We start from the raw sequence: 23,809 nt of genomic DNA, 5'->3' as shown, positions 1-23,809 counted from the left end.
CTGGAAAACAAACTTCTCCTCCCTTATGGTGTCATGGTGCAGTTGTAACGGGTGTCTTAAAAAAATAATTTATATTTCACCAAAGATCCATCCTGTAGTGTTATTTTGCTTTGTCAGTTTTGGTTATGAATATGTGTTTATTTATATATATTTATTTTCTGTATTTATTTTTTGGGAGCTTTTATTTGGTTTGTGTGACCCTTGACCTTTGATGCATTTTGTCTCACAGTTTTGTCAGATGTTTTAGTGTGAATTGTTGTTTCTCTGTCGAGTACAGCACTTTATTGCAGCATGCTAATTAGCCGATCTCAGGTTAGGGCACAGGAGCATGCAGGTGGTTTCTCATGTGGTCCGCTATTCTTCTCTCTCCCCTGAAGGTGTGCGTGCAGAAGCCCACCTTCAGATTTGATTTATTTTTCTTTTGAACAGGTATGTGAGCTCCCTCTTTTATTTTTGTGTCATGTGTAGGACCTACTGGTTATATCTTTTAGTTGTTTGTAATTCATGTTCACTGCTTCAACTTATTGTTAAATATATGTAACTAAAAATATGTAAAATTGCCACTGGTAAATGGGGTCTCCCTAGAGCTTAATTTTGTTGTTGATGAGGAAATGTCACAATTCAGTGCATTTTAATTTCTTATATATGTTTAAAGATGTGTTCGAGTATTTTAATAGATCAATTTGTTATTGTGTTGCACCTCAGTCGCCTAGAGGCCCCGCTGAGGAGAGGTGTGCATGCAGAAGCCCAGTAAGATGAAGTTGCTGTACGGATTTATTTTTATTTTGAACAGTCGCCTTGACGCACCGCTGAGGAGAGTTATGGGAGAATAAATCCGCCCCAGCTGCCAAAGTGAGAGTTGACTCCTCTGGTCATTCGCACAGCACAACGCAGAGAACACGGCGATCGGAGTTTCAGGCCAGACCGGCTACACAGTGTTAAAGGTGTAAAACTATAGCACTAAGATCCACATATCTACCCATTGAGGACACATCTTTAACATCCGAACCCTCGTCGGTACTAGAACAGTTTGAATTTGTTTCCTTTCCGACCCTTAAGGAAATAATAGCTCAAACGAAAAATTCCAATTCCCGTCATGATGTGCTCCCTTCTCGCATTATCAAAAACGCCCTGAATATTGTAGGACCCTGGATTTTACTTATAATGAATTCATCACTACTATCAGGCTGCGTCCCTGCTGTGTTCAAACATGCAGTTATCCAACCTGTAATCAAGAAAAGTAATCTTGATCCTAATGTCCTCTCAAACTATAGGCCGGTATCGAAACTCCCTTTTATGGCTAAAGTCTTAGAGAAAATTGTTCTCAAGCAATTGCAATCTTTCTTAGAGGCAAATGGAATCAATGAAAAATTCCAATCTGGTTTTAAACCTCACCACAGTACCGAGACAGCTTTACTGAGAGTTTTTAACGATCTACTCGTAACTGTTGATACAGGGCGCCCTGTGGTTTTAGTTCTTTTAGACTTGTCCTCTGCTTTTGATACGGTCGACCATGATATTCTCCTTTCAAGACTTGAACATGTAGTTGGCCTTAAAGGCAAAGTACTCTCATGGTTTAAATCATACCTATCCGAGCGGTTTTTCTCTGTCTCTATGGGAAATCACTCCTCTTCCCCCGCACCCCTTCGTTGCGGTGTTCCCCAGGGGTCTGTGTTAAGTCCCACGTTGTTCTCTCTCTATCTGTTACCCCTGGGAAAAATCTTTAGAAATCACAATATCTCTTTTCACTGCTATGCGGATGATATCCAAATCTATTTCCCTTTGGATTTGGATCTTCAATCCCCGCTATTGCCGTTGCTTAATTGTCTGTGTGACGTCAGAGACTGGCTACTGCATAATTCGCTCACCCTCAATGAAAACAAAACAGAAATTATCGTCTTTGGTAGCCACATGCCGTTGAAACAGCTTTCGGAGACTTTAGGTTCCTATGCCAGCCACTTATCGCCCACTGTCAGAAATCTCGGAGTAATGCTGGACAGCTCCCTCAAATTAGATAAGCAAGTGGCTGCAGTGGTAAAAACCAGCTTCTACCAACTACGCCAAATTTCGAAGGCAATGCCTTACCTACGACATAAAGACCTTGAAAGGCTCATTCATGCTTTTATAACCTCTAGACTGGACTACTGTAATTCTCTTTACTTAGGCCTCCAACTCTCTCTTATTCAACGCCTACAATTAGTCCAGAATGCCGCAGCACGCCTTTTAAGCGGCGCTAGAAGACAGGATCATATTACTCCCATTCTAGCTGACCTCCACTGGCTTCCTGTCAAATACCGTATTGTTTTTAAAATTCTTTTATATACTTTTAAAATCTTAAATAACTTGGCACCCAGTTATTTGATTGACCTTCTTAATCTATATATCCCTACAAGGGCACTCAGATCCTCTAATCAGGGGCTTCTAATGCAACCAATGTCTCGATTAAAGACGAAGGGGGATCGGGCCTTTGCTTTCGCTGCACCAAAACTCTGGAACAGCCTACCGGTTGATGTCCGTGTGTCGGAAACTATCCAATCTTTTAAATCTCGGTTAAAAACCCATCTATTTAAGCTCGCTTTTCAAACTACTTAGCTTAATTTTCCCTGATTCATGCCTGTTCTTATATTATTATTTTATAATTTTATTCTTTGTTAACTGTTTTCTCCTGTTGTAAATTGCAAGTATGGTTCGTTTGTGAAGCACTTTGTTGTACTTGTGACTTTTAAATGTGCTATAGAAATAAAATTGAAATTGAAATTGAAATTGAAAGGTGGATTAATATAACATAGAAGAGAAGCACTGTAAGTCCTTAAAAGTGTTTTAAAGTGTTAACTTCTGTTAAAGTGTTAACTTCTGTTAAAGTGTTAACTTCTGTTAAAGTGTTGACTTCTGACTCGTTGGTTCAACACACACATTCATTGCTTTCTTTGTGTCTCACACATTTCTTGAAACAAATAGACTCAGTGAGCCTGCTGCTGGAGGCAAATAAAGTTTAATCAACCCTGCTGACACGATCTCCAGAAGGCTGAATTATTCTAATACACCTCTCACCCTACAGTCGACATGTCCATATTGAAACTTTGGACATAAAATGGTCTTTTACGTGACTGCTAAACTAGAAACCCTTAAATCCATGATGGTGTTGCTCTTTAATAGCCTCATCCAAATATTTGGAATATCAAACTTCCTCTTCACGACTAGCAGAGCTTGTTTCTCTGGTTTCATTTACCAGGAAATGCACAACATAAAGGAAGCTACGACTGTCCTCACACAAACAACAGCAGCAGACTTACACAGGTAAGTTCTCTCATTTCCTGGTGGATTCATTTTTGCTTACTTTCACTCACATGACTTTACCCTCGTCTCTAATGCAGCATTTATTTTATATTTAAAGATACAGTGAAGTGGGTTTAACATGGAGTGGATTACACTGCACTTAGTCTGCCTTCTCTTAAATTACAAACATACTCATTCACATGAAAAATGATCTATAAGTCTGCAATATTACAGTTTTGACAAACGTAATCAGTTTAACTTTCTGACAGAGGGAGAGGTGAGTATCATGAAACCTGTTTGTTGTCGTGTCGCACGCACTGCTTTAGATACTGGACTCGTTTCTGAGCCACACCTGACAACATAAATAAAATTCTGGTTTAAAAGCAGTGTAATGAATAAAATAAAAGCATGTTTGGTCATGGCTATAAAATATGCTTCACTTCTTTGTTAAAGAATTACTTAGTTTGCTTTGTTTAATAAATCCTCTGTAAACTGAGTGTTGAGCGATCCTTCCCTGTTATTTATCTGAAGCTGACAGGAGGCTTCAGCCAACAAGTTACAGATACAAGTTATTAGTGTGATTTTCTCTCTTTATGTCACAAAGTTAAAGCTGTTTGAGAAAACAACATTTCTCACTAACAAGCCTCTCTTAACACCCTCTTAATTAAAAGTAAACTCTAATATTAAAAAAGTAACTTTTGATTTCAACTGAAGAAAACAACATTTTAAATTCCAACCCATAATAGATGGTATAAACCAGAGAGGAGACAAACAAGTAAAACCTGTTTCAGTGTTTGTGTGGCTGAATGACTATCAAATTATAAACTAGGAATACATTTAAAGCTGTTTTAATCATGATTATCCTATTAATCACAATATAATTAATAATATAAAGTATGCATGAACAATAAAAACAGTGACTTCTTAAATCTCCACAGGATGAAGATGTTTGGAAGAATGATGAGCTGCTGTGTGGCTCTCCTCCTGACCTTCAGCTCTGTGTCAGCTGTAAGAAAGCTCAACTCAATCACTGATCTGAGGTCAGTAGGCTTTGGCCAGTCTGTGCCTGAGCAGGGCATTTGGTTGCTCCACTGGTTTGCCAGTGAAATTGACATTGACATAAACGGTGACATAAGTCTGACCTTTGACCCAAATAGTTTTGATTATGGCTCACATCATTATCGCAACGATGAACAGCTGTTAAACCCACTGCCGTGGGGATATCACTACTACAGTCTTGGGAATATCCATCAACAAGGATCGTTGCGACTTCCACATTATGTCACTCACCCTCAATCAGAGCACGAGTACGGCAACAGGGCTCGGATCATATTCAGAGTCTGGGAGCAGAATGTGGGACGGCGAACTTCACAGAGAATAGACCGAGTCTATATCACACAGCATTATGAGACATCTGAACATCGAGGGACAGATTATGATCCACTACATACATATCGGGTCACTACTAACCTCTTAAGAGCATTGAGGAGGTTTTTCTTGGACCCTATTAACTTACTGATGTCTCTCAGAGATGATTCCCAGTTTTCAGAGGAAAGAAACACAAGAAACACGTGGGGCTACGTTGCCTGTCTTGGACTATTGCTGTTCACTGTGATGCAGGAGAACCATTCCTCTCACAACAGACGTCAGAATGATTGGTTCACTTGGGTCGGTTATTCAATCTGTTTGATTTTCATTATTTATTTATTTTTTTGTTTTTGGTCTTCTGTATCTTGAAAACTTGCCCAAGTATTAATTTAATTAAAATCAGTATCAGCACACAGAATGTGCTGTGTTTGCATCGCTAAAACTTCCCATTGTCAAATCCCTCTTGAATAAAATAATATAATATAATATAATATAATATAATATAATATAATATAATATAATATAATATAATATAATATAATATAATATAATTATTATGATTATTATGGATTTGAAATTTTACATAATTGGTACGATTATTGCGAAAGAACTTTTAAAATCAAAATAGTTACTATTTGAATATTAATTGCAACTATGGTGTTTTCCAATCAAGCCTTCGTCACTGTGCAGGGGTTAAATTATATCTGCCTGAATACAGACACTGGAATTATTGGAGTCTTATGGGAACCATTCTCAGATTGTTAAATAAAACTTAGAAGGTCGGGATTATTTACCATGTGAAGTTCCACAATGCAGATGACATCTATATTTAAGGCTGTAACCGAATCAGCTTCTTTTTTTAAAAAAGAAGCTGATTTACTGATTTATTTTTTGGTTGACTACTGCAACGATATTTTTATTAAAGAGCAGACTTCCAGTAAGATATTTAATTTTTTTTTAAACTTACTTCAGATAAATCACTGAGAAAGTTTGGGCCCTAAATTTATACCTGACATGTTTAATTAATATGAACCTGGCAGGTATCTGCAGTAGAGCCGCTCATCCTGTGGTGCCTTGATGTGAAAATAAAGAGGGTGATATGACATTTAGTAGCTCTGCTGCCTGCTGCTCAAACAAACTGTCTTAGATCGTCTCCAACTATATCCCTTTCTATTTCAATAATCGTGTAAGTTTTTAAATTAACACCACATGGTCTCATATTTCATGCCTTTCCTTACAATGGGTTTATTCATCATATAGTCCATTTTGGGGAAATGTGCTTATTATCATCAGTCATCTTTGTGTCATTGGAACAGCAATAAATGAACATTTCAGCATCATCTGCTTGACTCGTGCACATTCGTCACTGAGCATCACTTTCATCCAAACATCCACAGTCAACAATGGTTCTTCTTTAGGAGTCTCTAAACTTGTTGTCTCCTCTTTAGATTTTCATTTGGATTATTATGTACATCAATTTCATTTATTACAGTTCTGTCACAACGCTGGCTCCTGTTGCTGCCTGTTTTAAGCATTCATTTTCTATTGGGTGTTATGTTTGATGCCCCTGATCCACAGTGACTGTTTCTTTACAGCTTGGAGATGTTTCATGAAGAATGTTGTAAAGCTTAGAGTTAGATGAAATTTGATCCTGTAACATTATTTTGTCAGTTTCAGATGCTGTGCTTCGTGACGCCCTGACTCTGAGCTCTTTGATGATTTTATTTCCACAATGTAAGCAAAGAGCAAACACCTTGAAAACAGACTTCTCCTCCAGTATGGTGTCACGCTCCAGTATTAAAAGTGTACTAATATAACTAAAGAGAGAAGTACTGTAATCCTAAACAAAGTTCTACAGGGTCACTCACTGCTAAAGTGTTGACTTCTGACTCACTGGTCGACTGCACACATTCATTCATTAAAATACTTTTATGCCAACATTTACATGGTTTTCTTTGTGTTTCACAGACTTTTAGTACAAATCAAATCAAAAATGAAACTCAATTTTAGTTACAGTTTGAGATAATGAAACTAAAAGTCTGAGTTGTAACACACACAATCACATCTTTCTATGTATGAATGATCTCAAAGTTATTTTATGATGACAGTAACTATAGAACGCCTTTAAATAAGGAAACTTGAATGACCAAACAAATCATACAAGAAAACACTGCCACTGAATAAATGTGTACACTATTTGAAATTCATTTGTAACCAGCTCCTATATTACAGACACTACTGCAACCTCTCACCCTACAGTGGGGCAGACACGCCCATATTCAAACTTTGGCCATAAACTTGCTCATAAAATGATCAATAATTTGCTTTCACGTGACTGTTAAACTAGAAACCCTTAAATCCATGATGGCGTTGCTCTTTAATAGCCTCATCTAAATATCTGGATTGTCAACATTCATCTTCGCCACTAGCGGAGCTTATTGCTCTGGTTTCATTTACAAGGAAAGCAAAACTTAAAGGGAGTTACGACTGTCCTCACACAAACAACAGCAGACTTACAAAGGTAAGTTCTCTCATTTCCTCATGGATTCCTTTTCACTTACTTTCACTCACATGATTTTGCCCTAATGCAGAATTTATTCTATATTTAAAGATACAATGAAGTGGGTTTAACATGAAGTGGATTACACTGCACTTAAATTACAAGCATACTCATTCACATGAAAAATGATCTATAAGTCTGTAGTATTACTACAGTTTAGAAAAATGTCATAGTTTCACTTTCTGGCACAGGGAGAGGTGTGTATCATGACACCTGTTTGTTGTCGTGCCGCACGCACTGCTTTCGCTACTGGATTAGTTTTTCCGTTTTCAGCGTTTTGATTTCAGTTTTGATTTCGGTCCGGAGCCACTGGACGGCCAGTAACAACCTCGGTTAACACTGCTTAATTTAAATCATCGCTCCCTGGGATATTTTGGATTAAGGACGCTAGTGGCAAACTTGCTAACGGGTCATCGGGGTAACGCTACGAGCGCGTCTCTAAATATGAGCCGAAGAAAGGACCGACAGCTGAGGAAGGCGATGATATTAAGTCGCTAGAGTTTATGACAGGGGAGATTTCTACGGAGCCCCGCAAGGGACATAGGAGGGAAAAAGGTAAGATGAACTTTTGCGAGATAAACGTTTAAGATATTTTCAGGCGTGAATGTAGCCGTGTAAAAAATCAAATATCTGATCGGTTTATCAAGACATCACATATTTGCAAAAGTGCTCCGACGTTTTCGGAGACGTCTGTTACCCACCAGCTCGAAGCTAACAGGAGTTCGAGACATAAATTAACATATGCCAGGGGGTGTAATATAAAAAAGTTAAATACATTCAAATAATTTGTAATTAGTACAAACAGTGGCTCTGCTATGCTCCAATCCCTCCATATTGTGGCCAATCACATGCGAGGATATGATAATATCATTATGTGAAAAACAGAGAGGGTGAGAGACGCGGCAGTCTTCAGGTGAAGGCAGATGGATTATTCTGGTTTTCAAATTGGACAACACCTTCTTTATAGTCTGTAATTTATACAGTCATAACAACACAACTCAGGCCAAATCTATGTGCATACAATTATCTGAGAAACTTGATTTTTTTTTAAATCAAAATATAAAGGAGCCCACATGATTCTTGGAGGAGATTAATTACAATGATGCTCCAGACGATCTTATAGATAGAGTGCCAATAAGAACATCTCAACACTCAAAATTTAAAAGCACTGCATTTTTCTGTGAACAACTTGCAGTTATAGATGTATGGAGATTCTTCAACTCTGATACAAAAGAGTTTACCTGGAGCAATGCAAATAGATCTCTACAATCCAGAATTGATTTGTGGTTAATATCTTCTTCATGTTTACATTTTGTTTCAGAATCTTCTCATGATTTTGCTCCATTAACTGATCACAAATTGATCACAATTCACTTAGTTGGCAATAAACAAAGTCAAAGTAAACTACGTGGTTTTTGGAAGCTAAATAATAATTTATTGAATGATGATACATTTTGTAGTATAGTGGAAAAAACGGCAGAACAGATGGAAAAAACTAAAACTATATTGAACTTATGGCTCCAAAGAGACCTATCCATTTTTGGTAGAATCCTTTTGACTAAAGCTGAAGGTGTTTCCAGATTTGTGTATCCAGCTCTTTCCCTTAATGTGTATGATTCCACATGTAAAAATGTTAATAGCTTATTTGTTAACTTTGTATGGAAGAATAAGCACCATCATCTAAAAAAATCATTGCTTTGTGGACCTAAAGATAAAGGTGGTTTTGGCCTTCTGGACTTCATGGACCTGAACTATACATTTAAGGTGAAATGGCTAAAAGAATGCTTAAAATCTCCTGGATCATTATGGCATTTCATTCCACATAACATTTTTAGAAATGTTGGAGGTTTACAGTTCCTATTGTCTTGTAATTATAGTATATCAAAGTTACCAGTTAAAATGTCTGCATTTTATCAACAGGCATTGTTGGCTTGGAAATTATGTTATTCACATAACTTTTCTCCACATAGATCTATTATCTGGAATAACGAATGTATTACTAAGAGGAACAAATCACTATATTTGCAGAATTGGATTGATAAAAATATAATATATTTAAAAGACTTATTTGACTCTGAAGGCCAGCTACTTAGTTACAATGACTTTATTACAGAAAAAATATTCCCTATCAAATTTAAAGATTTTAGCTCTGTAATAAAGTCCATTCCCAGTGGACTGACTGAGTTGATGAAAAGCTACAAAACACAGAACACACCACATGCATCCGTTAACACTCTTTATATAAATGGTATTGATTTCTTAAGCAAGAAATGCACCAATAAACATATTAGAGAATGTTTGTATAATGCGAAGAAAATAACTCCAAGAGGGAAGTTTTTTCGGAATGCTATTTTTGATAATATCAACTGGGATAAAGCGTGGCTTGTTCCTTTTAGATTTTGTATTACAAACAAAGTTAGAGAATTACATTTGAAAATATTACATAACATATATCCATCTAACACGTACATTTCAAGATTCTGTGACATTGATAGAAAATGTACCTTTTGTAAAACTGAACTTGAAAGTGTTACTCATTTGTTTTATGGCTGTTCATATAGTGCTACATTTTGGAGAGAGCTTGAAAATTATATACTGTGCAAGACAACATACGAAATCAAAATTGAAGGGAAGAACATTATCACTTATTTTGAAACTAAAGAAAAAAAAATATGTGCCATTGTCAATTTTTCTATCTTATTAGGGAAATTCCATATATATAAATGTAAATTTCAAAACTCAACCCCATCATTTAATTTGTTTTTGATTGAAATTGAATATTACTTAAACTCTCTTAAATTAACTTCCAATAAAAAAGATTTATCATTGATTGAAATTCATTCAGACATGTTTAACGAATGAGCTGTCACAACTTTCAAGTACAAAGTTGTTATGAAGTCTGTCACATCCCCCCCCCCCCCCCTTTCTTTTTCTTTATTTATTTATCCTTCTTATTTCATTGTACTGTATATTGTTACTCTTATTTGCCTTGTATGTCTACTGTACAAACTGAACTAGAATGACTGACTGTTCGCTTTATAATTTCAATAAAGTTAAAGTTTAAAAAAAAGGCCCTGAAAAGGAAATACAGAAAAGAAAAAAAGAGAGAGAGAGAGACGCGGCAGTCGAGTGGAGCTGTCCTCTCAGTAAGTGAGTGAGACAGTAGACAGCGGTGAGGAGGGCCGTGCGAGTGCATTGCAAAAACACATAAATATGCCTGACACCCGTAAACAAAGCAGCATCTGGGTGCAGTTTAAAGACTTTTTTTGTCTCGGTCTCAGTCTTGACTTTGTCTTGGTCATGACTTGGACTGTCCTCGTCTTGATCTTGGTTTAGGCCAGCGGTCTCCAACCTTTTTTGCGCCACGGACCGGTTTATGCCCGACAATATTTTCACGGACCGGCCTTTAAGGTGTTGCGGATAAATACAACAAAATAAAACTAGTACCAGTACCGAAAAAATTAAAATTTATTCATAACACACGTGAAAAGACCCAGGAAAACCGAGTAACCGATAAAACCGATAACAAAATAACGCTGAAAACCGATAAAAACCCTGAAAACTATACATTTCACACCTGAGCCTCAACTCTCGCGGCCCGGTACCAAACGACTCACGGACCGGTACCGGTCCGAGGCCCGGGGGTTGGGGACCGCTGGTTTAGATGGTCTTGACTACAAGTCTAGTTCTCACCCACTATTTTCATAACAGTGACATGTATACATGTGTGTTGGTGCAAAAGTATGTTTATACACTGTATACATACATACATACACACACATATACATACATACACACACATATACATATATATTATAGATAGATAGATAGATAGATAGATAGATAGATAGATGAAGTTGATTGGATTTACAGAAAGTGTACAATAATTGTTTAAACAAAATCGGGCAGGTGCATAAATTTGGGCACCAAAAAAAAGAAATGAAATCAATATTTAGTAGATCCGCCTTTTGCAGAAATTACAGCCTCTAAACGCTTCCTGTAGGTTCCAATGAGAGTCTGGATTGTGGTTGACGGTATTTTGGACCATTCCTCTTTACAAAACATCTCTAGTTCATTCAGGTTTGATGGCTTCCGGGCATGGACAGCTCTCTTTAACTCACACCACAGATTTCAATAATATTCAGGTCTAGGGTCTGAGATGGCCGTTCCAGAACGTTGTACTTGTTCCTCTGCATGAATGCCTTAGTGGAGTTTGAGTGTTTCCGGTCGTTGTCTTGTTGAAAGATCCAGCCCCGGCGCAGCTTCAGCTTTGTCACTGATTCCTGGACATTGGTCTCCAGAATCTGCTGCTACTGAGTGGAATCCATTCGTCCCTCAACTTTGACAAGATTCCCAGTCCTCCACTGGCCACACAGCCCCACAGCGTGATGGAACCACCACCATATTTTACTGTAGGTAGCAGGAGTTGGAATGCTGTGTGCTTTTTCCTCCATGCATAACGCCCCTTGTTATGCCCAAATAGCTCAATTTTAGTTTCATCAGTCCACAGCACCTTATTCCAGAATGAAGGTCGCTTGTCCAAATGTGCTGTGGGTGAAGAAAAGGCTTCCTCTGCATCATTCTTGCATACAGCATCTCCTTGTGTAAAGTGCGCCGAATGGTTGAATGATGCACAGTGACTCCATCTGCTGCAAGATGATGCTTAAATCTCTGAGACAGCTTTCTGTGTCCTTCCCCTAAACCATGACGGTGAACAATCTTTGTCTTCAGGTCATTTGAGAGTAGTTTTGAGACCCCCATGTTGCTACTCTTCAGAGTAAATTAAAAGAGGAGGGAAACTTACAACTGACCCCCTTAAATACTCTTTCTCATTATTGGATTCACCTGTGTATGTAGGTCAGGGGTCACTGAGCTTACCAAGCCAATTTGAGTTCCAGTAATTGGTTCTAAAAGTTTTGGAATCAATAAAATAACAACAGTGCCCAAATTTATGCACCTGTCTGATTTTGTTTAAACAATTACTGCACACTTTCTGTAAATCCAATAAACTTCATTTCACTTCTCAAATATCACTGTGTGTGTCTCCTATATGACACATTTAACTGACATTTTTTATTGTAACAACCAACGATTTATACAGGAAAATAATGACTATTAACCCTCTCAAGGCAGACGTTGCCGATTTGCAACAGTTAAAAACTAACAACCTGATTACCCCACATACATATTTTATGAGTTTTTTTTACTCAGAAGTACCACTGCAGGACTTGGTTGTGCATTCGCAACAAAAAAACTAATTTGAGCCTGAGAGGGTTAACAAGGTTCCCCAAACTTTTGCATCCCACTGTATATACATGGACGGACGGACGGACAGTTAAAGCTGTCTTAATAATTAATATTCTATTAATCACAATATGCAGTCATCACATAATCATTTGATGCTTCACTTGGTCAAAAAAAATCATCTAATGAATGTCAGAATATAAAGTATGCATGAACAATAAAAACAGTGACTTCTTAAATCTCCACAGGATGAAGATGTTTGGAAGAATGATGAGCTGCTGTGTGGCTCTCCTCCTGACCTTCAGCTCTGTGTCAGCTGTAAGACGAAAGCTCAACTCAATCACTGATCTGAGGTCAGTAGGCTTTGGCCAGTCTGTGCCTGAGCAGAGCCTCTGGTTGCTCCACTGGTTTGCCAATGAAATTGACATTGACATAAACGGTGACATAAGTCTGATCTTTGACCCAAATAGTGGTGATTATGGCTCACATCATTATCGCAACGATGAACAGCTGTTAGAGCCACCGCCGTGGGGATATCAGTACTACAGTCTTGGGAATATCCATCGAGAAGGATCGTTGCGACTTCCACATCATGTCTTCCAATTAGAGCACGAGGCCGGCAACAGGGCTCGGATCATAATCAGAGTCAGGGAGCCAAACCATGGATGGCGAACTTCACAGATAATAGACCGAGTCTATATCACACAGCATTATGGTACATCTGAATATCGAGGGACAGATTATGATCCACAATATACATATGAGATCACTGCTGACCTCTTAAGAGCGATCAGCAAGTTTTCCATGGACAGTAATGACATCAATTTACTGATGTCTCTCAGAGACCACTTTAGAAGCAGCGCTGATGACTCCCAGCTATCAGAGATGAGAAACACGTGGGGTGACCTCGCTTGTCTTGGACTGTTGTTGTTTATTGTGATCCAGAAGAGCAATTCCTCTCACAAACACAACAGATGGCAGCCATCACAGAGAAGCAACACACTAAGTGATACTGTGGTCAACATCACAGAGAGCAGGCAACACAATGCTTTTGTCTCCCCAGAAAGCTTCAACTCTACTTTGCAGGACAACAACACCTGTGTTAGGTGTTTCTGTGTTGTGTTTGGTGTTTCAGTCATCTTTGGTCTTCTGTATCTGGCATACTCACTTATATATTAATTTAACTACAATCAGTGTCAACACACAGATTAAATAGAGCATTTTATTACAGTGTACTGCCACTGACTGCAAAACCCTTGAGCAAACCGTGTTTCGCCATCAGTCTTCCTCCTGCAGTCTTGATACACTCCCTTTTTTCTTTTCCTCAGAAGCTCAGCCCCTAAAGTCTTTTTCCTGACATTTTCCCTGCAGCACTGAAGACTGAAGTTGTCAATCCTTCTTGAAAAAACAGAGAAATTGGTATATTTTACACTATAATATTTATTGTCTCTATTATTGGTTTCAAAGTATCCATAAGATTGTTGAAAATGTAGTTTGTTTTTATTCAGCCAATTTTGTTCTGTCTATGCTTCCTTTAATAGAGGGTGGCTTATCATAACTACGCAGATAACACCCTGATTTAAGGCTGTAAGTGAGTCAGCTTTTTCGAGAGAAATTGCTAATTTATGGATTTATTTTTTGTTCCCCAACTTTCCCCATTTCTATTTTAATAATCAGCTAAATTTTTTAATTTCACACCACATCATCTCATATTTCATGACTTTCCTTAATAAGGGTTTATTAATTTTATAGTAAATAAACCCAGTTAGTTTGATCTCACATTGTGTGTGATAAAAAGAAAAATAAATTACAACCAGAACTCCATGTCCTAAGAATCAGTCAGCTACAACACTTTGTTACAACCAGTTGAATAACAGGAGTTGTTCCATTGTACACTTTGAAATGGTGTTTCCTTGCTTGAACTGAAAACCTTAAAGACTTAGATGCAAAACAAAACAAGAAGAGAAACAAAGGTTTCTCTTTAGGACTTTGTGAACTTGTTTTCTCCTTTTTAGCTTAATTTGTTTTTGTTTTTTATCTACATGAATCTTATTTATTACACTTCTGTAACAACACTGGCTCCCGTTTCTGTCTGTTTTTTGTGCGCATTTTCTATTTTCAATGCATGTTGCTGCTTTCTTCATGTTCTATCTATCTGTATGTATCCCAAACAACCCAAATATTAGCGAAACAAACATCTTGTGACACATCCTGTGTTGGAATCATCAATTTAACTGACAGACGTTTTGCTGACTTATTCTTCTGTTCAATCAGGTTCAACAGCTTGTTAAGGTCTACAAATACTTTTTACACATTTAGATGTTTGCAGGTGTTTATTTGTAGACATGTAAATTATATATATTTTCCTCTACTTGGTCTGGAAATAAAAATTCTGAACAAAACTTTTGATTAATTTGTGTGTAATTTATTTGCTACAAAGAAAAAGAGCTGGATGAACATCCGACTCTGTGGTGATGCCATCTTGTTTGCCAGTGGGTGGAATGATGGACAAAGGAGCTGGATGAACATCTCTTCTTCTTTACGGGCAGTGGTGTCACTGGTGACGTCTGAAACCTCGCTGGTTCAGAAGGTGGTCTGAGCATTGGTGTGGTTTATGAACATGTATAAATTTGCGTGTTAGCGTTCGTGTTGGGTTTTCATCTGTGAGACAGAGGAGCTTGATTTTAAAGAGCCAGCTGAAAGGAGAAGGGTTTCCCCCTGGGTGGAAACACTTTTAGCTGAATGTTACATATAAACATTACTACTAAAACATTCACAAGTTGGGTTTTTTTTTTGTTAAGTTAAATGAAACAAAATTAATACACTTTTAAGTATTTATTGTGTGCCAATTAACTGGGGCACAACACATCACCTATGAGTGTCTGTGCTGTGGGATACTGGTGCACGCCTGCCTCCTCACCATTATGTGAAAGAAAATACCATCAGCCCAATATTCATGAGCACAGTCACTGTCCCATCTTTTGAAAACACCACAACAGGTTTAACATAAACTTCTCATATCCTGTTGGATTTATTTAAACACTGAGTGAAGTCTTACTGACAGGTTTTTGACATTGATAGAGCTCAACAGCCACGAGGCCTCACAGGTGGTTGAAATGACAATAAAGGTTTTGACCAGCAGGGGGCGTGGTCAGATGAAGCCTCGAGAAATTAAACTTACTTTGAACCAGCTGGACTGAAAGTTTTAAGGTTTCATGAGGCTTTACGAGGCTTCATCTGCACACTTCTGACACCTGACCGGTGCCCACATACTACTTCATCAAGAATCATGGGTTAGAGCAGCTCAGCATATAATATCAAATTATTTATTTACTCTGAACAGCCCCATAAACAATGCCTGCAGTTACAAACATTCAAGGTTATGTTGCTATTGTATTTGTCGAACTAGTCTCAATTTTATTTAGGAAGGTTCCTAATGCTTGGCAGCAGGGCTGGACCCTCAGGGGTGGCACGTGCCATCCTAAATTAATCTCTTGGTTTTATTTCTTGTTGTCAGTAGCAACCGATGCCGATGCCAGAGCACATCGTGAATCAACACCATGGGCATTTCAGATTTTACACAACTATTATTTTGTCAGTGTGTGATGAATGAAAAGTTCCTGTTATTCACTTTGTTTATTACTTTGTAGTTTGGATGCCCGCAGGTGAGGTCTTTATCAAATGCAAAAGGCAGAAATTCATGTCCTTCACATTTTCCATTCAGTGCGCTATAATGGAGACCTAGCTGGGTTGTGTGTTTGACACCCCTGATCTACATTGACTGTAAAGTTTTACAGCTTGGAGATGTTTCACGTGAAATGTTGTAAAGCTTACGGTTAGAAGAGGTTTAATCCTGTAACATTATGTTGACAGTTTCAGCGGCCGTGCGTTGTGACACCCTGACTCTGGCCCCTTTGAAGATTTTGAACAGCAAGTAAGCAAAGAGCAAATACCTGGAAAACGAACTCCTCCTCCCTTATGGTGTCAGTTTAAAGATGAATCAGTATAACAAAAGAAAAAACTATTTTAGTCCTTAATAAAGCTCTATGACATCAGTCACTGCTAAAGTTTTGACTTTGACTGATTGATTTAATGTAGACATACATTTAAATACATCTATGCCAAGATTTGCATTGTTTTCTTGGTGTCTCACAGATTTCTTAGAACAAACAAATAGAGTGACTGGACCACCTGGTGCAGGCAAATCCAGTTTACTTAATCTGTTTTAAATGATTCAAAGAAGGCGGAAATACTGGTTGAACTGGCTGACCCCTGGCAGAGTTCCACACAGCTGTCCAAGAACTTTCAAAACACAGAGGCGTGGTGATCGTAGAAGCATAGGTTCACTGTCGGCATTACAGTAAGTGCATCACAGTTTGTTTGTTTTTTTAAATTAGAAAAGAACTGTTAAACTAGAAACACTTAAATCCATGATGGTGTTCCTCTTTTACAGCCTCATCCAAATAGTTGGATTATCAGACTTCATCTTATCAACTAGCAGAACTTGTTGGTCTGGTTTCACTTACCAGGAAAAGCAAAACATACAGGGAGCTACGACTGTCCTCACACAAACAGCAGCAGCAGCAGGCTTACACAGGTAAGTTCTCTCATTTTCTGGGGAATTCATTCCAATTTATTTTCACTCACATGACTTTACCCTGTTTTCTAATGCTCCATTTATTCTACCAATGACAAAATATTTAAAGATACGATGAAATGGATTGTACTTTGTCCGCCTTCTCTTAAATTGGAAGCATACTCATTCAAGTGCAAAATGATCTAGTTTTGATGTTATTGGTTTAACTTTCTGACACATGGAGAGGTGAGTATCATGAAACCACCTGACAACATAAATAAATAAAATTATGGGTTAACAGAAGTGTAATGGCTAAGTGGGAAAAAATAAAAAGATGAATGAAAAAGCACTCAAATATGTAGTTGTTTCAATAGATAGATAGATAGATAGATAGATAGATAGATAGATAGATAGATAGATAGATAGATAGATAGATAGATAGATAGATAGATAGATAGATACCTTTTTTTAGTCCCACGAGTGGGAAATTTCATGTTAAACAATTTGCTAATGGCTATAAATATGTCTCAATTCTTTGTTAAAGAATTATTTAGTTTGCTTTGTTTAATTAATCCTCTGACAACTTATTGTTGAGCGATCCTTCCCTGTTTATCTGAAGCTCACGTTACAGATACAAGTTATTAGTGTGATTTTCTCTCTTTATGTCACAAAGTTAAAGCTGTTTGAGAAAACCACATTTCTTAATAAAAAGCCTCTCGTAACAATTAATCAAAAAAGTAACTTTTGATTTCAGTTGAAGAAAGCAAAATTTTAAAATGCAATTCCAACCCATAATAGATGGTATAAACCAGAGAGGAGAAAAACAAGTAAAACCTGTTTCAGAGTTTGTGTGGCTGAATGGCTATCAAATTATAAACTAGGAATACATTAAAAGCTGTCTTAATCATTAACATCTGTTAATATGCAGTCATGACATAATCATTAGATTCATCACTGGTGAAAATCATGTAATGAATGTCAGAATATAAAGTATGCATGAACAATAAAAACAGTGACTTCTTAAATCTCCACAGGATGAAGATGTTTGGAAGAATGATGAGCTGCTGTGTGGCTCTCCTCCTGACCTTCAGCTCTGTGTCAGCTGTAAGACGAAAGCTCAACTCAATCACTGATCTGAGGTCAGTAGGCTTTGGCCAGTCCGTGAATGAGCACAGCTTCCGGTTGCTCCACTGGTTTGCCAATGCAGTTGACATCAACATGAATGGTGACATAAGTCTGACCTTTGGCCCAAATAGTTTTGATTATGGCTCACATCATTATCGCAACAAGGAAAAGCTGTTAGAGCCACCGCCGTGGGGATATCAGTACTACAGTCTTGGTAATATCCATCGAGAAGGATCGTTGCGACTTCCACATCATGTCTTCCAATCAGAGCACGAGTACGGCAACAGGGCTCGGATCATAATCAGAGTCAGGGAGCAGAATGTGGGATGGCGAACTTCACAGATAATAGACCGAGTCTATATCACACAGCATTATGAGACCTATGAAGATCGACAGACAGCGTATGATCCACAACATACATATGAGGTCACCACTGACCTGTTAACAGAGTTGAGAAGGTTTTCCTTGGACCGTGATAACATCAACTTACAGTCTCGCAGAGTAGTCCAGGAGAACTATTCCTCTCACGAGTACAACAGACGTCCGCATGATGTGCTCCAGAGTTCACAGAGCCATCAAAACAATGATTTTTTCTTTTCAGAAAGGTACAACTCTAATTTGCATTTCCAATCTCAGGACAACAACACTTGTGTTTATTGTTTCATCTGTGCTGTTGTGATTGTTGCTTCACTTGTTTTTGGTCTTCTGTATCTGTCATACTCACGTAAATAGTAATTCAACTAAACTCAATGTCAACACTCATATTGAATTGAGCTTTTCTGTTTTGCCACTTATTGCAAAACCCTTGAGCAAACTGTGTGGCATCGTTCATCTTGTTCTTCATGTCCTGCCAGACTTTTTCCCCTCAGTCACTTAGCCCCTGCAGCCTTTTTCCTGGTATTTTCCCTTGTGAAAAAGACAGAAATTTACATATTTTTACATTATAAGACAGTATAATAATTATTCACTTTATTCTTGGTCTCTATTTATTCTTCAGATAGTTGAAAACCAAATTAGTGAGTACCTGAATATTAATAGCTACCATGAAATCTTCCAATCAGGCTTTCATCAGTGTCACAGCACAGAAGCTGCTTTCATGAAAGGTGTGAAATTATATTTGGTATAGTAATGCTACTTCTTACCACAATATTCAGTACTGTTGATCATAATATGGCATTATCATCTCACAGGAATCATTCTTAGACCATTTAAATCAAACTTAGAAGGTGGGGATTGTTTACATTTTGTCTCTATTGACAAAGCTGATTCATGGATTTCTTTATGGGTTGACTACTGCAATGCTTTTCTTGCAGTAGAGCGGGTCACTTTGTGTTGCCTTGATGTGAAAATAAAGAGGATGATGTGACATTTAGTTTCTGCCCACTGCTTGAACAAACTGCCTCAGATCTTCACTAGTTTTATCAAATTCTATTTTTAAAAACATGGAACATTTCAAATAAAATCACAGCATCTCGCATTTCATGATATTTCCTAAAACGTGTTTATTCGTCGCATGTTGAATTTTGTGTGGGATAAAAGAAAAACAAATTACAACCACTTATACCTAAAACTGCAGGGGTATAGTAGGTATACGTACTAAAAAGTTGTACAAACTGTCAGTGATCAACACATGATCACCAGGAGCTGAAGAAGTCGTCAGAATATTACAGTGAAGTGATGTTTGCTTGCTTGGACTGAAAACCTGAAACACTCAGATGCCTGTGCCGCATTTTCCTATTAAAACTGCCAAGAAACAACAAGAAACAACAAGAAAGTGTTTAATAACAGTTTTATGGAGCTTGAGGCGACTGTTGTTGTGATTTGGCGCTGAATAAATAAAATTGAATTGAACTGAATTTACAAAACAACAGTTTGTGAATCAGTGTGGCTCGTTTGAGGAGAATGCACAATTACTCTGATGGATAAATGACACGTGTTGATTGAGAGTCTGTTTCACTGATGGGTTTGTGTTCTTTCTGTAATCTTGAAAACGCTGTTCAATAAAATATATTTTCACGTGTGTGATGTGTCGTAACTGTCTTGACTAAAAGTCATATTTTCAAATTCAAATTCAAATTCAAATTCAAATTTTATTTGTCACGTACACAGTCATACACAGTACGATATGTAGTGAAATGCTTGGACAACTGCTCGTGACCTAAAGAAAACAAAAAAGGAAAAGGCTATGAATAAGAAAGGAAATAAATATGAAAAATTAAAAAGGGTAAATTTAACTAGGAAGGAATAAAATATAAATTAAGGTTAAAAATGAAATAACTGTACAACACAAATTAGAATGAAGGGTAAATTTAACTGGGAAGAATAAGATAAAGATAAAATATATAAATTAAAGTTGAAAATAAAATAACTGTACAACAAAATACACAATATAGAACTATATAAGAATGTATGAAGAAATCTAAATATAAATAAATATATACACAATAACAGCAGCTGTACAAGTATTAACCGGAAATGAAGAATATAGTGACCAGTGTTGTGCAAAACCAAAGTCCAGAATGTCCGGTGTGTGTGTAAGAACTGTATGTGTGGGTCAGTACTGTGTGGTGGTGTGATTGAGAGACCGTATCGCCTGCGGGAAGAAGCTCCTCCTCAGTCTCTCTGTGTTGTATTTTATATATTAGTTTATTTTTTCAGTAATACAAATTAAGTTTCCCAGAGACCTGCTGACATAAAACCAACACAGTTCACTTGATTCAAATTCATCTGGGACTGTTTGTTGCAGGTCTTTCATGTTTCACAACATAGTGTATAACAAACAGCAGATAATATACTGTATGTTGTTTCAATAATACTGTATCATGAGTGACAGTGAGATGTCGTATTGTGGGGTGTCTATTGATTCCCACATTTACTAACCAGACTATGTTCTAGTTAAGAAGGTTACAAAGGAAGCTTTGAAGCAGTTTTACTTAGTATTTAAAGAATTCAGTCAGCTCTTATTATGACTGCTAAACACTCATTTCCTGATTATTTCCTTTCATTTACAATAAAAACATAACCTTGAGTATATGTAATTGCAGGGCTTTTTAATTGGGCTGATTCTCTATATTGTAGTTTCAGCTTCCAGTTATTTATGCAGCCAAGTTATATATGTGTAAAAAACAACACTTGATCCCTTTGAAACAGGTAACGAGCTGCAACTTAAGTGAATCTGCCCATTTTCTGGGCCTGATGTTGGGTCAGGTGTGAGTGTGCCAGCACAGCAACCAATGAAGTCTCTTCTCTGTCCTGAATCAGGACCAGTCACCCCACATGTTTCTTATCTGTCATAGTTGTCATGGAAATGGGTCTCATGATCCAGTGTTTGTGTTTTTGGTTTAATATTCTTTGATTACTGTTGCTCTTGGTTTTGGTTATTCTTATTTTTCAAGCTCTCAGCAATCTTAGTTCTCCCTCCCTCTATTTTCATCTTTTTGTTTAGTTTCTGTTCCCGTGTCCCACGTGTCATGTCTAGTCACCCCGGTCTCTATGTTCGCTCTTTTTTCCCAGTCAGCTGTGCCTCCTTGTCAAGTCTGCGTCTCCGTGCCTGTTTTGTTCTACTTTGATAGTCTCTTGTTCTGTGTTCAGTGTGTTGAGTTTTACTTCTCCTTTGTCTTGTTATATCAGATTAGTCCCAGCTGTGTTTCCCTCCAGTTTCCCATTCCCTCGTTGCTTCCTTGTGTATTTGAGCCCCGTGTTTTCCTCTGTCCTCTATCCCTTCGTTAACAATCATACACCCTCATCGCTGTGTGTTTCTGTCGTACTCCTTGTATTTCCGAGTTCTCTGTTCCCAGTTCAGTTTCTTATTTTTTGGTTATGAGTTTCTTGTTTTTGGGTTTGTTTTCTGTTTTCTGTGTAAGACTTTTTCCAGCAGTAAAGCTGCTGTTTTGAGTTTACTCTGTGTTCGAGTCCTACATTCTGCCTGCCACGCAGAAAACCATGACAGTAGTTGGGAATCATCAGCACTGCTTCTAAACCGTCAGCTTATGTCATTTTCTTGCACAGAAAACTCTCTGATCAGCAGGTTGGTAGTCACCTGGTATGTTCTGGATTATACCTCGTGCCCTAATTTTCAGATGTTTCATAATGCTGTGTGATATACACTTGGTCTATTATCATACATCATTCTGCTCCCTGACTCTAATTATAATTTGAGTCCCATTACTTCTCCCATTGTCTGCCACATACAGTACAAAGAAACTAACTAACATTTTGTCAATGCTTAAAAACAAAAAACAGAATCAAATTTCTTGGGGAAAAAGACGAATTTCTATAGCAGATAATTAAATAACAGAAAAGCTGACCTACAGTGACCTACAGTGACCTACAGTGAAGTTTCACGGTTAAACAAGGTTTAATCCTGTAACATTATTTCAGATGCTGTGCTTAGTAACACCCTGACTCTGAGCTCTTTGATGACTTTCAACAGCAAGTAAGCAAACAGCAAATACCTGGAAAACGAACTCGTCCTCGCAATTGTGTGATGCTGCACAATTAAAGGTGGATTCATATAACAAAAGAAAGAACTATTTTAGTCCTTAACAAAGCTCTATGGCATCTCTCACTGCTAAAGTATTGACTTTGACTCATTGGTCTAATGTAGACATTCATTTAAATACGTCTATGCCAACATTTGCATTGTTTTCTTTGTGTCTCACAGATTTCATAGAACAAACAAATGGACTCAGAGGACCAGCTGGTGCAGGCAAATCCAGTTTATTCAACCCTGGTGACATAATTTCTAGAAGACAGAAATACTGACATTGTTCCTTGCAGCTGTCGAAGGACTTTCAAAACACAGAGATGTGATGATTAAAGAAGCATAGATTCATTGTGGGCATTACAGTAAGTGCATCAAAGGGTTTTTGTGCAGTGTATGACTAATATTTAATCAAAATGATAGCTGGAAGACAATCAGTATCGGGTGCATGTGGAGTGTTTGAAGTTCTGCCATAAAATATCTTAGTTTGATAAATGATGACAATAAAAAAAGGGTTGAGTTGTAACACAATCACATCTTTCTACATATGAATGATCTCAAAAGTTTTATAGTATGATGGTAACTATAGAACAACATTAAATGGATTAAATAAAACCTGAATTACCAAACAAATCGTACAAGAAAACACTGCCATTAAAAACATGTACACTCTATTTTAAATTTATTCATAAGCTTCGACATTGGAGACTCTACTACATCTCTGACCCTGGACTCTTTTGCTGGCTCATTCTTACTTTCATTTAGGTTCAAGTTCTACAAATGCTTTCTGCACATTTAGACTGTTACGACCCCCTCTGCTAGAGGCCAGGGGGAGAGTAACAGCTCTTACACAGGAATCTAACAGAAACAGGGATTGTATTACCAATTGTATAACTGAAAACCATGAGGGCTGCGCACAGCAAGCCAATGGGCAACGTTACATACACACACAAAGGGCATTTTAGATAAGTAAATGAGGCTTGAGGAAGGGAGGAAGAGTAACTCAATACGACAAACCCTACTCAGCTAACCTCGGCTTTGCACACACAGTTTAACTAGTAGGCATTCACAGCGAGTCGAAAAGGCAGACTGCGCTCTCTGTAAAGCAGGGAGAGTGGGATCACTGGTGACGTCTGAAACCTCGCATATTACAGAATGTAACACCTGCATATGTGTA

At 37.6% G+C, this 23,809-nt stretch overlaps 3 protein-coding genes across 3 annotated transcripts; all 3 read left to right on the top strand.

The window, feature by feature from the left end:
* Positions 1-4,215: 4,215 nt before the first annotated feature.
* Positions 4,216-11,944, top strand: LOC146633579 (uncharacterized). The gene is made up of 3 exons (XM_085351869.1): positions 4,216-4,944; positions 11,506-11,616; positions 11,936-11,944. The coding sequence occupies exons 1-3, from the start codon at positions 4,216-4,218 to the stop codon at positions 11,942-11,944; spliced, it is 849 nt and encodes a 282-aa protein (XP_085207995.1).
* Positions 7,016-13,855, top strand: LOC146633578 (uncharacterized). The gene is made up of 2 exons (XM_085352356.1): positions 7,016-7,165; positions 12,697-13,855. Exon 2 carries the CDS (start codon positions 12,698-12,700, stop codon positions 13,625-13,627), a length of 930 nt encoding a protein of 309 aa, XP_085208482.1. The 5' UTR covers positions 7,016-7,165; position 12,697; the 3' UTR covers positions 13,628-13,855.
* Positions 13,856-18,059: 4,204 nt separating this feature from the next.
* On the top strand, positions 18,060-19,026 carry LOC146633577 (uncharacterized). Its single transcript, XM_085351868.1, has 2 exons — positions 18,060-18,690; positions 19,004-19,026. Exons 1-2 carry the CDS (start codon positions 18,060-18,062, stop codon positions 19,024-19,026), a joined length of 654 nt encoding a protein of 217 aa, XP_085207994.1.
* Positions 19,027-23,809: the final 4,783 nt, after the last annotated feature.

Source organism: Diplotaxodon limnothrissa, linkage group LG4 (genome assembly GCF_057381915.1).
Source record: "Diplotaxodon limnothrissa isolate DT_005_m linkage group LG4, D_limnothrissa_male_GT1.1, whole genome shotgun sequence".
Taxonomy (NCBI): domain Eukaryota; kingdom Metazoa; phylum Chordata; class Actinopteri; order Cichliformes; family Cichlidae; genus Diplotaxodon; species Diplotaxodon limnothrissa.
The sequence above is the reverse complement of the archived record's forward strand: the minus strand, read 5'-3'. Positions and strand labels throughout refer to the sequence as shown.